Source organism: Pseudorasbora parva, chromosome 10, assembly GCF_024679245.1.
Source record: "Pseudorasbora parva isolate DD20220531a chromosome 10, ASM2467924v1, whole genome shotgun sequence".
Taxonomy (NCBI): domain Eukaryota; kingdom Metazoa; phylum Chordata; class Actinopteri; order Cypriniformes; family Gobionidae; genus Pseudorasbora; species Pseudorasbora parva.
The window spans coordinates 23,638,559-23,654,750 of record NC_090181.1 but is presented as its reverse complement, the minus strand read 5'-3'; the positions used below and the strand labels follow the sequence as shown (position 1 = coordinate 23,654,750).

The 16,192-nt window shown below is 39.3% G+C and overlaps 1 protein-coding gene across 8 annotated transcripts in view; it reads left to right on the top strand.

The window, feature by feature from the left end:
- The window catches only part of slc8a1b (solute carrier family 8 member 1b), a 168,113-nt gene that overhangs the window by 64,813 nt on the left and 87,108 nt on the right, over positions 1-16,192 (top strand). For 3 of the 8 annotated variants that reach the window (XM_067455596.1, XM_067455597.1, XM_067455598.1), the window contains exon 2: positions 5,869-7,715. In XM_067455596.1, coding sequence (XP_067311697.1) covers positions 5,893-7,715 — 1,823 coding nt within the window. In that variant the 5' untranslated portion in view covers positions 5,869-5,892. Of the gene's footprint in view, positions 1-4,012; positions 4,433-5,868; positions 7,716-16,192 lie in introns of those variants that run through there. The other 5 variants (XM_067455601.1, XM_067455602.1, XM_067455595.1 and 2 more) reach the window with 4 other exon arrangements.

Here is a 16,192-nt window from a genome sequence, read left to right as displayed (position 1 = left end):
CAGCTGAGAATTATAATGTTATCAGAGAGACAGGAAATATTTCTGCCATGTTTAGAGATATGTTCTTAGAGAACATACCCCCGCCCTGTTTAATTGCACGCAGTCTCTCATAGATCAGTTAAGAATATGGTCTCATCATATGACTGATAGTGAATGAGAAAGAAACAACCATGCATTCTGACAGAATCTTTGTTATAATAATGTTTTTTTTTTCAGTTTGTCAACAAAATGTTATTCAGTAACTGTAATTTTATTCCGCTGTTGGCCTTTTCACCCTTTGTGCAGTATGAGTAAGCTTTTTGCAAAGATCCCTGTGGGGCGTAAAACAGAATTATACAATTAGGCTACAGAATTAGTAGATTATATAATGTTATATTCTGAGTGCATTTGTCGTGATATGACATCATGCCTTTTTTTTAAACATAAATTCAACAAATAACAAATATTCTTATATACAACATACAGTGGGGCAAAAAAGTATTTAATTATCCACCAATTGTGCAAGTTCTCCCACTTAAAAAGATGATAGAGGCCTGTAATTTTCATCATAGGTACACTTCAACTATGAGAGACAGAATGAGAAAAAAAATCCAGAAAATCACATTGTGGTGAAAGATAATTATTTGGTCAATAACAAAAGTTAATCTCAATACTTTGTTATATACCCTTTGTTGGAAATGACAGAGGTCAAACGTTTTTTGTAAGTCGCCACCAGGTTTTTACACACTGTTGCTGGTAGTCTGGCCCATTTCTTTCATGCAGTTCTCCTCTAGAGCAGTGATGTTTTGGGGCTGTCGCTGGGCAACACGGATTTTCAACTCCCTCCAAAGATTTTCTATGGAGTTGAGATCTGGAGACTGTCTAGGCAACTCCAGAACCTTGAAATGCTTCTTACGAAGCCAATTCTTTGTTGCCCGGGCAGTGTTATTGTCATGCTGAAAGACCCAGCCACGTTTCATTTTCAATGTCCTTGCCGATGGAGGTTTTTACTCAATCTCACAAAACATGGCCCCATTCATTCTTTCCTTTACATGGATCAGTCGTCCTGATCCCTTTGCAGAAAAACAGCCCCTATAAAGCATGGTTTCCACCCCCATGCTTCACAGTAGGCATGTGTTCTTTGGATGCAACTCAGCATTTTTCTCCTACAAACACGACAAGTAGAGTTTTTACCAAAAAGTTATATTTTGGTTTCATCGGACCATATGACTTTCTCCCAATCCTCTTCTGGATCATCCAAATGCTCTCTAGCAAACTTCAGACAGGCCGGACATGTATTGGCTTAAGCATATGTCACGTTTGGCACTGGAGGATTTGAGTCCCTGGCGGCTTAGTGTGTTCCTGATGGTAGCCTTTATTACTTTGGTCCCAGCTCTTTGCAGGTCATTCACTAGATCCCCTCGTGTGGTTCTGGGATTTTTGCTCACTGTTCTTGTGATCATTTGACCCCACGTTGTGAGATCTTGCATGGAGCCCCAGATCGAGGGATATTATCAGTGGTCTTATATGTCTTCCATTATCTAATAATTGCTCCCACAGTTAATTTCTTCACACCAAGCTGTTTGCCTTTTGCAGATTCAGTCTTCTCATCATGGTACAGGTGTACAATTTAGTTTCTGGTGTCCTTTGACAGCTCTTTGGTCTTGGTCTTAGTGGAGTTTGGAGTCTGTTTGAGGTTGTGGACAGGTGTATTTTATACTGATAACGAATTCAAACAGGCGCCATTAATACAGGTAACAGGTGGAGGACAGAGGAGCCTCTTATAGAAAAAGTTAAAGGTCTGTGAGAGCCAGAAATATTGCTTTTTTTGTAGGTGACCAAATACTTATTTTCCACCATAATTTTCTTTTCTCATTCTGTCTCTCATAGTTGAAGTGTACCTATGATAAAAAGTACAGGCCTCTCTCATCTTTTTAAGTGGGAGAACTTGGACAATTGGTGGCTGACTAAATACTTTTTTGCCCCACTGTATTACAAAGAAATTCTGGTCACGCCTTCAAGTAATACAAATGCACAAATCAGAGTTGGAACTTTAGAATGAAGCCAGATTTCTGTGATCTTAGGTTTCTGGTCACTTGCATTTACATCATGGACGTTGCTGGAATGAAAGGTGAAGTGTGATCTCTACTTAAAGTGCTAAATTTGTAGAAATATCTTCAGAAATCTACTGATTGTGCTCTGTACTCTGAACAATTTGAATAGCTCATAAATCATGTTTTATTTCAGGTGTTTTACTTTACTTCCAGTAACATCAACAGGTTTGTGTGACATTGTAAATATCAGTCTCATAATATAAAAACCATTATGTCTCTGTGTAATTGTGAAAGAGGTGTTAGTTTAAACTGACTGTTTTTACATAACAGCTTTGCTTAAACTGGCAGTAAACTGCTGGATCAATGCTGAGGGAAGAGGGAGACTGAGGGCGAATAAGGGACGAGTAGAGAAACAGAGAGGGGAGGAGAAAAAGAGAGAGAGAGGCGCATCTCCCTCTGGCCAAAATGAACAAGAACTAGGGCACGCTGTACCACACCTGAGCAAAGCCAAAACAGCTGCTGCTTCTTTTTTAACTCACCTTTAGATTTATTGAGGGGAAAAAAACAACTACTGTAACATTATTTTTACATTAGTGACAAACGTCCTCTACTCCAACCACGATTGTGTCTAAGGAGCTGCAAGGACGTAATAACAAATTCAACTTTTGCATGTGTGTGGCAGTGCATGCCGTTTAGATCGCCTCACTGTCCCTGAGTTTCGCTGGGTGTCAAACATATCTGAGCTAAATGTAGATGAATGAAACATTGTTTTAAACAAAAGAGCACAAGCAAATATTTGCACAAGTCTGGCCATATTTGCCACGCCTGTCTGATTCCATGAGGTAATAATAATTACATTAATATAGTGTTTTTGAGTGAGTAAGAAAAAAATAGAAAAGGAACTTGCTAAAGAAAGATCAGACTCACTTGTGCCGTAGCTTACCTCACCTTACGTCTCTTATATCTAATATGGTGCCTCTGTTGGCACAATGTGTTACTGCATTCAAACAAAAAAACTAGGTAGTGCACTATAGGTAGCAGGAGACAGATTACAGTAAAAAAATGCTGCCCTTTTTTGCTATTTACTGACCTGATATTTTGTTTGTAGATCATAGCCTACACTAACATAAAAAACACTATTTAAAACAAAAACAAAAAACATGTATCATCTTAATACATGCTACTACTAAAAGCATCTTAGTGTTTTTAATATCATGGAATTTAAAAAGTGAGATATGTTTGTTTATAAGGATGAAGATCAAAGGAATCATCTTAGTGTTTAATGTGTGCGCGCGCGTGCGTGCGTATGTGAACCATGTTAACTTTTGAACCTGCAATATTACTCCTAACGACGTCGACATTTTGCTTAGGTACTGACAACAGCAGCAAAACAAAAACATGAAGAGCAGTACTTGTGCAAATCTGCAAGTCTCCTTTCAGTCTTTTTATATGTAGGCAGGCTTAAAATCCTGAATGATTCGTTCACAAATCGGACTTGACTCGGTTAGCGGTTCACGAATCAAAAACTAACAATCTTACTCAACCGAGAATCGTCTCTATCGGGCGCTATTTTAGCGGATAGTAAAAGTATTTGGGGTGTATCTTTGGACTTAAAAAATGGGTTAAACATAGGCTATGTCAATATATTTAGTCATTTATTATTTTAATAGACAAAGAACCCAAATATTACAAATAAAATGAACTGGTCCTAAAGAACCGATTAGCGAAATTACTGGTATTTCCCCCATTTACACACAGGTTGCAGTATAGAGATGAATAAGATGTTGAGTGTGTGTGATGCACCACTACAAAAGAAACCGGTATTGTATCACGTGGTCACCGTTAATTCATTCATTGATCATCAGTAACACGGATAAAGGGCCGTTTGCGTTCATAGCTACACGAGAGAAGGTAACAAAGGGGGGGAAGAAAAACGCAAACGTGAAAGCAAAATCTCCGCTCTCTCTTCTGTCTCTTCTCGAATGCAGCGCGCGTATCCCACTCAGAGCGCGAGGCTCCGCGGCACACGCGCACACGCTCGCTCACACACTCACTCACTTACGCACAGTCACACACAGACTGAACCAGCCGAGAGAGGGAAGAATGAGGAAGAACTCGCACGCATATTTCAGCTCTCATAGATTTGCTGATAACGCATCAGATATTTGATCTCTACGGGTCTGTTTGGGGGAAAACAACCGCGTGTATGGAAATCGGAGGGTGCATATAACACTCGCGTGGGTCTCTAATCTTCCGTGCATACCATAGGCTATATAAAAACCTAAACTAATGCGAGCTGGGATACTACTGACGGCTTCCGACACTCACTGTCTCCGTTAACACTCCTGCTGCCGCTTTCTCTCAGACTTCTAATTACTACTTCACGGAGCACTGTTACGGTAAGCGCACCTTATATATATATATATATATATATATATATATATATATATATATATATATATATATATATATATATATATATATATATATATATATATATATATATATGGCTTAATGATGGCGGTATTGCACGAGGGTTAAAAGGGGGCTGACAAACCGAGGTATCACACTCATGTAGCCTAATCATTACGGAGACTGACCCATTTGATACAGAGGTGCGCTCTTGTGCCCGTCCGGTGTGGCCGTTCCGCAGTGGCCCGCGGATGATGATTTAAACGGCTGTTCGCCTTCACCTCGTTTTACGGGATTCTGATGTGCACGTGAAAGTTGTATTAAACACGATCTTTTCTTGCGAACCTCCGCGCCCCGTGGGCACATCGCGGGACAAAAGCCCTTGAGGCAACCGTTTTATCCGAACAATAATAAATTATTATCGCCGATAAGAAATAATGCATGTCCGCAACGCCTAGGAAGTGGGATAACAGATGTTTCATCAGTGGATAGGGTAGAGGTGCTGAATGAGAGCAGTAGGTTGCGGTAGATCTGAATGAGAGTGAGATCTGAGCAGTGCTGAATTAAAGCGCTCCGTGTTTGGTTCTTTTGCATTTCAGATCAGTGAACCGAGGTTAAACGATCGTTAGAACTACTGAAATTCATATTTAAATAATTATGTAGGCCTATTAGAATCTAAATGGTTTCAGTATTATATGAATGTGTGAGGAAGGTCTGCAAGATTTTGCTATGCACTATGCCCATTGATGACTGCAGATATGAGTGTGTAACACTGTGGGTGTGTGTCCATGCATGTGCTTTGCACCATGAGCAAGTGTTTCATCTTCTTGCCTCAAGGGCCGATTGCCACCCTTTGTCTGATAATGCATTTTCCAGGCATCATTTGAACTCCGGTCTGCTTGCTTTCAGTCAAGTTCCGAGCTCCAACCTAAACTTTTTTATTATTCATATATATATATATATATATATATATATATATATATATATATATATATATATATATATATATATATATATTAAATCCAAATACGCTCTGGACTAATAGCACTCTTTTAAGAAGAAATGCCTTGCAGAATGTAATGTCGTTCAGCACTAGGCTTAAGGGAGCATCTGGACTTGTTTATGCATTTTGTCGAAATTAACCTGATGATTGAATTCATTAACAGTTTTGACAAATGGATACTCAAGCCCAGATGCTCCAGAATAATTTTCACCTAACATTTCGGGAACATGCCTTAATGCTGTTAAAATGTTCCAACAATGCCAGAATTGAATCAGTGTCAGACACCCCATAATATAGCAACCATTTTTGACACGTATGCTGGTGCTTGTTGGTGATCAGTGCCCTAGTTTCATTTCAATAGTTGGTTAATCTTTTTTTCTCAATTTTTCTCTTCTTTCTTCTTTTCTCTTTCTATTATAGCAGAAGTTTGTCACCGAGTAAGGAATGATGAGGCTTCGTGAGACCTCCCCACGCCTCTTCTTGAGCTTTCAGTGTCTAGTCATCTTGGTGATACTGCTCTTTAACATCCACCATGTGACAGCAGAACATGCTCCGGACCACAGCCAGGATCATAGTTCTCCTGCCAACAAGTCTTTGTCCTGTGGTGGGACTGTCACATGCGCAGCTGGAGTCATCCTTCCGGTGTGGGAACCCCCAAACCCTTCCTTTGGGGACAAGGTTGCACGGGCCACGGTTTACTTTGTGGCACTGGTGTACATGTTTCTGGGAGTTTCCATTATTGCTGACCGCTTCATGGCATCCATCGAGGTTATCACCTCTCAGGAAAAGGAGATCACCATTAAGAAACCGAATGGTGAAACGACCACCACGACTGTACGCATCTGGAACGAAACCGTGTCCAACCTCACCCTCATGGCTCTGGGGTCTTCTGCTCCTGAAATTCTACTCTCGGTCATTGAAGTGTGCGGCCATAACTTTGAAGCTGGTGACCTCGGACCCTCTACCATCGTGGGCAGTGCAGCTTTCAACATGTTCGTCATCATTGGAATCTGTGTCTATGTGGTACCCGACGGAGAGCTCCGCAAAGTGAAACACCTGCGTGTTTTCTTTGTCACTGCCGCTTGGAGCATCTTCGCTTACTTGTGGCTATACTTGATCTTGGCTGTTATCTCACCGGGCATCGTCCAAGTGTGGGAGGGTCTTCTCACTCTTTTCTTCTTTCCTATTTGCGTGGTCTTCGCTTGGATTGCCGACCGCCGGCTACTGTTTTACAAGTATGTTTACAAGCGCTACCGAGCCGGCAAGCACCGTGGCATGATCATTGAGACGGAGGGGGACCGTCCTCTGCCATCCAAGGTGGATATCGAGATGGACGGGAAGATGCTGAACTCTCACGCAGTAGACTTCTTGGATGGAACTCTGGCATTGGAACTGGAGGACAAAGACCTAGATGAGGAGGAAGCAAGACGTGAAATGGCAAAGATCCTGAAGGAACTGAAGCAGAAACATCCGGATAAAGAAGTAGAGCAGTTGATTGAACTTGCTAATTACCAGGTGCTCAGCCAGCAGCAGAAGAGCCGTGCTTTCTACCGATGCCAGGCGACCCGCTTGATGACTGGAGCAGGTAACATTCTAAAGAAGCATGCGGCGGACCAGGCTCGTAAAGCAGTGAGCATGCACGAGGTGCGCAGTGACACTGGAGAGAATGACCCGATTTCTAAGATATTTTTTGACCCTGGCTCTTACCAGTGCCTTGAAAACTGCGGAACTGTGGCGGTGAATGTGATTCGGCGTGGAGGCGATCTCAACCAGACCGTGTCGGTGGAATTCCGCACAGAAGACGGAACTGCAAATGCCGGCTCAGACTACGAATTCACTGAAGGCACTGTCGTTTTCAAGGCAGGCGAGACGCAGAAGGAGATCCGAGTTGGAATTATTGACGATGACATCTTTGAAGAGGACGAGAACTTCCTTATCCACCTCAGCAATGTCCGTGTGCTTCATGAGGGTGATGAGCCAGAGAACACTGAGGCCAATCACGTGGAGACCATTGCAACACTCGGTGTGCCCTCCACAGCAACAGTCACCATCTTTGACGATGACCATGCCGGAATCTTCACATTCGAAGAGTCAGTCACCCATGTTAGTGAGAGTGTGGGTGTCATGGAAGTGAAGGTCCTGCGCACGTCTGGCGCCCGTGGAGTGGTGTCACTGCCGTATAAAACCATTGAGGGAACTGCACGTGGAGGAGGAGAGGACTTTGAAGACTCCCATGGTGTTCTGGAGTTCCAAAACGACGAAATCTTGTAAGTCATAGTCTCATATTTACATTAAAATTTGGGTTCCTGTCCTGACGAGTCACTGATAAAAACATTGTCAAGAAGAACCATTTTAGCAACTTTTATTCAAATAACATTTTTCTTTTGTTTATGAGTATAGTGCCCTGTCAGAACAGGAATGTAATGCATGTAAGATGTTTTTGAATTGTATGTGCCTGATGGAGCGGCATGCTTGATGCTAAGTATTTCGCTGTGTGACATCCTTGTGATGTCACCTATGATATCAGAAGCATTGTGTGCAGTTATCAGCCGATGGAGGATGTCATCAAAAAGAAACTCCCAGATCTACTTCTCATCTTTTCCTCTTCTCAATCTTTTCATGTATCTTTCATTCATAATTCTCTCTTTAGATTTTAGCCTCAAAGCCTGATTTCTCAGAGTCAGTGTGAATGATAATGATGATGATAATTATAATATTCAGTTTGGCGGAATTTTGACGGTTTTGTTTCCTGTTTATTTATTAATTTTATTTATTGACTGCTTCGTGTAGTGTTTGTGTAATGTTTAATAAGGCTTCTTTATGCTTTTGACTACAACCTTTGCCTCAAGTTTTTCGTTTTTGGAGATGATGCATGCATACGTGTTGCTTATGCCATGACTAAATTCCCTGAAAGATGTGGTCTCCTGTCCTGGTCAGGCATGTTTGTTGTCTGGATTAGGGGGGTTTTCCAGCTGGGCACACAGCTAAACACCATCTTGTCCAGGCCAAGAGACCAGCAACTCAAACCACCAAAAACCAGTAAACCAGGCTGGTTCAGTCTAGTTTTTTAGTGTGTGCCCTAGGTTTCTTGCCATGCGAATCCATTAGATTTGCCATTCTGACATCATGACAACACCAATTTTCTAGGCTACAGATCATAGAATGAGTGTGTTTTGTTGTTTGCTGACAAGCTGTTTGCTTGACATGTGAGGGAAGCCTCAAAGCTATCTCTAACATGTCTCCTGCACCTGAGCAAAGGTTATTGAAAGTGAATAATCAGCACATCTGTATAAGTTGTACTGTAAAAACAGAAAACTGTCCATCTGTCCTCGTATACAAGGCGTTAGGCAAGCACAGTGACCGATTGTAACAGGGCCGTGTATATTTTAACCAGATTCAAAGCAGATGTTGAGGGTCAGACTTCCAGGGGCCTGTTGGCCTGTTGCATACTTTCCATAGAGCAAAGCTGTGCGCGCCTTTAAGTGGATTTTAATAACACTCCTGTAATGAAATGATGAAGGGATAGGGGGTGTGTCCTGCACTGGTCTGTAGACAGGATTGTGGCCGATTTAGTCTTGCAGCTCAACTTGCATTCAAGAACTCAGATGTCTTGATTTCCTTCAGATCTTAAAAATGTCCCGAATGTATAATTAGAACATTATCTCAGCATTTTGGAATATGAGTCTGGAACAAGGTTGGAATGCACTGTGGGTTACCTCACTGTGCAGGACGTGATTCATTGCACTTTCTGAGCCCTTTTGGAACGGTTTGGACGCTCTGTTTACTAAATACAGCCCTGTGAAAATGATTTGCTCCAAAACAGTGTTTGACTCTGCTCAGAAACATTCTGGATGTCGGTGAAAGATGAACGGACTGCCAAACTCTCCCTTTACTGCCAAACTGTTAACATCACGGATGTGCTCGCGGACACACGACTTTCTATTTTCCTTTCGGGATTGTGTGGTCTCACTGTCACACATGCCCTTCATTGTGGTGCCTTTTGGGTCTAATGGTTGTGTTTCAGTGGTATGGCGGTATCATGGGATGTTAAGCACAGGCTAGATCTCATAGAAGGAGACAAGCCACCGTGCTGCGATGCCCTTGAACACAACCCAGATGCAAGGAAGAATGGATTGCTCTGGAAAAGAGAGAGAGAAAAAAAAGTTAAAGGGAATGAGAAAATAGATGATCTACATCCCAGAGCCAGAGGCAAACTCCACCCTAATTTCAGTGTCGCAGTTTGTAAGAGGAACACAGAACTAAAGTTTGAGCTCCTTGCAGGCCTGTAGTTTCTTTACCCCCAGTGGATTATTCCGCGAGTCAGGAGCGCTGGCATTAACTGATAAGCAGATTTCCACAGTGGAGAGCACTTGTCAATCACAAAGTTCTACAAATCCCCTGATCCTCGTGGGTTTGTTTATGAAATATTTGGACTATTGATTATTCTTCCATCTCCCAATAAATATATTGTCCTGCAGATTTTCCCATGAAATTTTCCCCAGAGTCTGCAAATGAGTGCGTTTATAAAAAAAATCCGGGTTGTGGTAAATTGGTCTTTTATGTTTTCGCTTTTAATGACTTTTACTTTCCAAATCAGTTCCTTCATTTTTTATTTATTGAACGTTATTTGAATTTGAGGTAGCAAACAGAAAGCAGTCATACAATCTAAATTAAAACTAAAGCTTGTCAGATACATTTTGGATGGATAGGTGTTTGATATAGCCTACCATGTTTATAAATGTATATTTAGCTAAAATATTCAATATATATTAATTATATAATCCTACTTAATAAATTAAGTTTTGTGCATGGATGTAGGTGAAAGAAGTGTTAATTTCCTTTATTCTTCTTCGACCTGTCGTTCTAATTCCAATTCAACTTTGTGTGATCATGTAGCTAATTCCACAGTACATGAGTTTGAACTGCTAATTCAATTCAAACTCATGTAAGGTTGTGAAAAGGTTGTGAATTCTTCAAATCTGAATTTTGCATAACCTTGGTTTCCCTGTATTCATTTCCAGATCCCAATTTAAAAAAATTGGCCAAACAAAAAAAAAATACAGCTCGTGCACAGCCCCAGTACACGGTGCCAGTTACTGGGTGGCAAGAAGTCAAGAGTCATGCCAATGCTTGTACATCTGTTGTTTGCCGGTTTGCACATGGTTATCCAGGTGTGTTCTGTTGTGTGTGTGTGTGTGTGTGTATGTAGCCTATGTCATTTTAAAGCAGCCATTGCTACGATGTCCAGTCATTGCTTAGATCAGATAAAGCAGTCATGTTTATGGGATTATGTGTGTGTAAATACAAAAAGTGTGCAGGTGTACGTTATAAAACGGTATGACAAATGACATCTGTATCTGTATCTGACAACTTAATCATCAGATAGTCCCGCTGGACGGACTCCGAATGAGATGAAAGACTAAATAAATAAAGGCAAACATAAGGGAGAGTGAAACATGTTGAGAACTAGCTAATGAAGAAATACAACACAAAATATGAGAGAGTGGTTGTTTAAAAGCTGTTTGAGAGAGCATTTTAGGCATCACAGACCATTATTAACATAGATTAACTGAATTGTGTATATATATATATATATATATATATATATATATATATATATATATATATATATATATATATATATATATATATATATATATATATATATATATATATATATATATATATACACACACACAATTCAGTTAATCTATGTTAAGATATATATAGATATAGTTTGCTTTAAATCACAAAAGGTAATTCTTGTTCTTGCAGATCAAATGCCATCTAACCTAATACTGGATAAATGGCAAGTAGCTCCAGTTTATTCACCTGCCGAAGCTATTTGGTGCTTGGTAAGTGCCAATTTTCAAATCTGGCAACAAGTAAAGAAAACGGAAGAAAAAGATGAAGAGAGCAACAGATTCAGAGAGACCGAGCGAGAATTAATGAGAAAGGCAAAGAGAGAGACACAGGGTCAGTTTTGAAGTGTTAATCTGCTCTGTCTCATTAGAGCCAATAACAGCTGGAGGAAACAGCGTAACTAGAACATTCACCCCACACACACAGGCCACACGCAGTTAGACACAAGCTTACGCACATTGCCCACGGCCCCTGACCCCATGCCAGGGGCCATTCTTGTGACATTATGAGTAAAATGTATTTTGGTTAAATCTGGCTTGATTTTAGAGCGACCATTTTCATAGACTTTTTAGTGCCACAGACTGAGAAATAGCCAAGAACTCATCTCGCCTTATAAACTGTCCATATGAGATGCGTAGATTCCAAGGAAAATTATATTTTTTTAAAACGCCTGCACATGCTATCAATGAAGAAAATTGTTTGTTTTTTTCATGGCCTGTGAATAGGCATATAGTTGTTGTATAGTTTTTCTTCAATTTGAATGAATATATATATATATATATATATATATATATTCAAATTGCCTTTCTTTAGGTTATTTTTGCTTCTTTTTTTTTAGAATGTTATTTAAAAAATGTAAGATTTTATTTTTTTAATGTGCATTTATATATTTTTCTTTAGAAATTAGACTTTTTTTTTTTATTCATTTACATAACTCAAATGCTCTTCAGCATTAAACTGATGTTGACTTGCTGTAGCCCATCAGATTTAACTTTCTAAATGGTAAAAATCTCACAAGGACAAAATAAATGATCAACAATATTTTACAAACACTTGCGTGTGACGTCTCAGAATGCAATAACACATCACACACTCTAGATATGCTTGCACACACTTATTAGCACTCTTTTAAAGGCTATTAGCTGTTTCATGATTAACAATTAAGAAAGGTATTATTCAGTTAAACGTTGCAGGAAAAATATTTTTATATTATTTTCCATAAACTGTTGGAGCAAGGAAAAAAATTCCACTTCACCTGTAAGTGTCATTCATTAATTTGAAATATAATATGATATTTAAAAGTAAGGAGTGTGGCTGATTGCTGTTCTTAATGATGTGCAAAGCTTGTAGTATGTAATAGCACTCTATTAAATATTAATAATGAACCCTAGTATTAGTCAAGATTTCAAATTGTTCTCTCTCTCTCTCTCTCTCTCTCTCTCTCTCTCTCTCTCTCTCTCTCTCTCTCTCTCTCTCTCTCTCTCTCTCTCTCTCTCTCTGTGTCCCTCTTTTTCTCACTCTGACAGTGGCATGAAAAATGTTACATTCTGGGCAGAGTCTGTGCGTCTGTAATGAGAGGGTTATTAACAGTGATGTTTCAATTAGCACACAAGCTTCCTGTGCAGGTGGGAAGGGAGTGTTTCTGTCAGATATCCTGAACCCTCACTCACCCCGAGAGCTGAGTCAAGCCTCACTAATGAATACCCCGACACGCTGTCACTGTCTCACTCGCTCCAGTCCCCTTTCAGTGCTTTCTGCCGTGATTTCTTTCTTGCTTGCTGTCTATCACCTCTTCTAATACTTAGTGATTTGGTTTGTTCAAATCCATAACCCCTAAGAAATGAGAGCCACATCTGGAGATCAGATACATCATGAACATGTACTGTAAAACTTAATATACTTCAGGTTCAAATGTACACAAGTTAAATTAAGTATGATATAAGTTCACTGATATCGTTGAAATTCTGCAGTTTATTACTCACCCTCATGTCGTTTCAAATATTTTTGATGAAACCTGAGAGCTCCCTGAACAGACAGCAATATAATTAACACTTTTTGGGTGACCTAACCATTGAATTGTCCATGTATTCTGTAAATTAATGTGCATTCATAGAAAATGCAGAAAAACTGGAGGGGCTGATTAGTATAGCAAATGTTCCACTCCACAATGACCCACAATAATTTTAATTGTTCTAATAATTCCAACATAATTAAATATAAAACACTATTTAACATAATCAAGTCTCTCCCTTTCTTACCTTGCTCAAAAATACATAAAATAACACTTTTACATATAAAATAACACTTACTCTCTCTTGATTTAGCCATATGCAAAGCATGCTGGGAACTAACAAGCCCTGCCCACTGTCGTTTAATGCAACACAAATCATCCATGTTATCTTAACACAAACAGATTAAGTAAACTTCAATTTAATGTGTGTGTGTGTATATATATATATATATATATATATATATATATATATATATATATATATATATATATATATATATATATATATATATATATATATAATTATATATATATATATATATATATATATATATTATTTATTTATATGTTTAAGTGGATTAAACACAATCAAATTAAGTTTGTGCAAAATGAATAGCAATTTGAATAAGCAGTAAACCTTTTGTTTTCAGTGTATGTGTATTTATTGATAACCTGTTTTATTTCGCTTAACCGTATTTATTTGCACATTTTGCACAACTGCTATTTTTCAGTTAATTTGTATGTGTTGCATGTCTTTAGAGACAAAGTAAGAGGGTGAATGTTTGTGGTTGTTCTGGTTTCTCTGTTGTGTGTGTGTGTGTGTGTGTGTGTGTGTGTGTGTGTGTGTGTGTGTGTGTGTGTGTGTGTGTGTGTGTGTGTGTGTGTGTGTGTGTGTGTGTGTGTGTGTGTGTGTGTGTGTGTGTGTGTGTGTGTGTGTGTGTGTGTGTGTGTGCGCGCGCTTGTTTTTTGGGTCACTCTGATGTGAGTTCATTCTCACAGAGGCGAGTGAGAAGGTAATAGGGGATTGGAGAAATGAGAAAGGAAGAGAAAACGAGAAGCAGAGAAGGCGGTGAAATGTTTGTTGTATTTCAGCTTCCCTGGCATGCGCTGAGCTAACAGGTGGGATTACTTCTGCCAAAACACTGCTATTACTATTTACTGTAACCAGAGAACACACACAAACTTTGTGTGTGCGTGCGTGCGTGTGTGTTTTCCTCTTAAGAATTTTTCCTTTTTGACCTAAAATATTGGAGAAGAATATTAGCGGTAGCCATAGATAAACCCAAAGCACATTTTCAATGTGTTTCCTGCACTATATAGGAGATAATTGATTTACAAGTAGTTTCATAGAGCAGGACGCATTACACCACTTTGTGTCTATCTCTTTCTTTATCCTACCTGGGCCCTGTTTAGATGGTTTATGTTCATACACGTCCAGATTTCTGCATGAATTGGAACGGCCATAATTCATGCGTATGCCGGTTCCTATTTTGTTTGTTTATGAAATAGTTTGTCTAATTTGAATATTTTTTCAGTTCCCAACACAAGCACAATACTATCAGCTGCGTTTAATGCATTTCATGTTTTAACAACAGAATCCTGAATGTATAGAATCCTGCAGATATGTGCCCAGAATCGGTGCAGAGAATGTGAAAAAAAGTCTGTGGACTCAGTATAGGCCTGGGCACGAGGAATGAAATCACTCCTTCATCCAGTCACTCACAATGAATGTGTCTGGATTAAAAAGGAAATGGTTAAAGGGTGTATATAATGGAAAATAGGCTTTTACTTGCTCTGGTGAAATTGCAGCGTTTGATGTACTGCATAAACGTACACTAAAGCTGTGTTCGTACAGGACCCAGTTTTCATCCCTGAGGAGGTCAAGTAAATTCGTATTGCACGCATAATTTTTTTATTTCAATCGAACGTTCGTTTTTCACCTGCCGAATCTCTTTTTAAAATGACTTTTTTAAAGGGAGGGAGAGGGGGGCTAACTCACCTCTGAATAAAAGATAGAAATCTCTATGATGGTTGTAAATGATCTTTCACAAAACACTTTTATTTTGATCTGTGTTGAATAATGTAATTAAAGCTTCTTTTGTTCTTGCGTGCCTGTGCATCTTCATTGCAGAATTACGTGTTTTTGCCAATTTTCGAATGAAAATTTAATGGAAAAACTAGTATTAGTATAGTGGGATTTCTTTTATGGGATAGTTTGCCCAAAAAGAAAATGTGTGTGAAAACATATATGTGTGTGTGATAGAAATGATGACGGTTTTCTTTTTGGGCAAACTATGCCATTAATACCAACCCATCCAGATCAGTACATGACATGACAGATGTCCTTAAAGGGTTAGTTCACCGCAAAATGAAAATTCTGTCAATAACTACTAACTTTAATGTCATTCGACACCCGTAAGACCTCCGTGAGAGGAAATTATATTGGTGTCAATGAAGGCCTGTCTGAGCCATTAGATTTTCATTTGTGTTCCGAAGATGAACGGAGGTTTTACGGGTGTCGAACGACATTAGGGTAAATAATTAATGACAGAATTTTCATTTTTGGGTGAGCTAACCCTGTAATATGTTAATAATGATATTCTTTTCACATGATAAGTGATTAGCCAATCAAAAAGTCATTTGCCCATAGTCTTAAATCTACAGTCCAAAATAACAGCTTGAGGTAGAGAGCGGGTGGAAAATAGTCATGAAAAACTAAATTATGGTCCAAGAAACCTTTAGTAAACATTATAAGTTGACTTTAGAGGAAAATATATAAAATGCCACAAAAGTGAGATCCAGAGATAGCATTTTACATCCAGAGCGGTGCAATAAAGCTCAGTGAGTTAGTGTTTTTCTGTATGTATGGAAAAGAGAGCGAGAGAGAGAGAGAGAGCTGAATTTACACAAAATCATCACTAAGCAACAGATGTGATGGAGTGGCTGCCATTCCACAGGTCACAAATGAGGAAAGAGAAACTTAGCGCCGAGATGGAGGCAGAGAGAGGGGTGCTGTATAAATGAGCTGGTGCAAGTGGAAACATTGGCATGGTTCTCTTTAAAGATTAGTGGAGCAGGAAAATCCTGCTG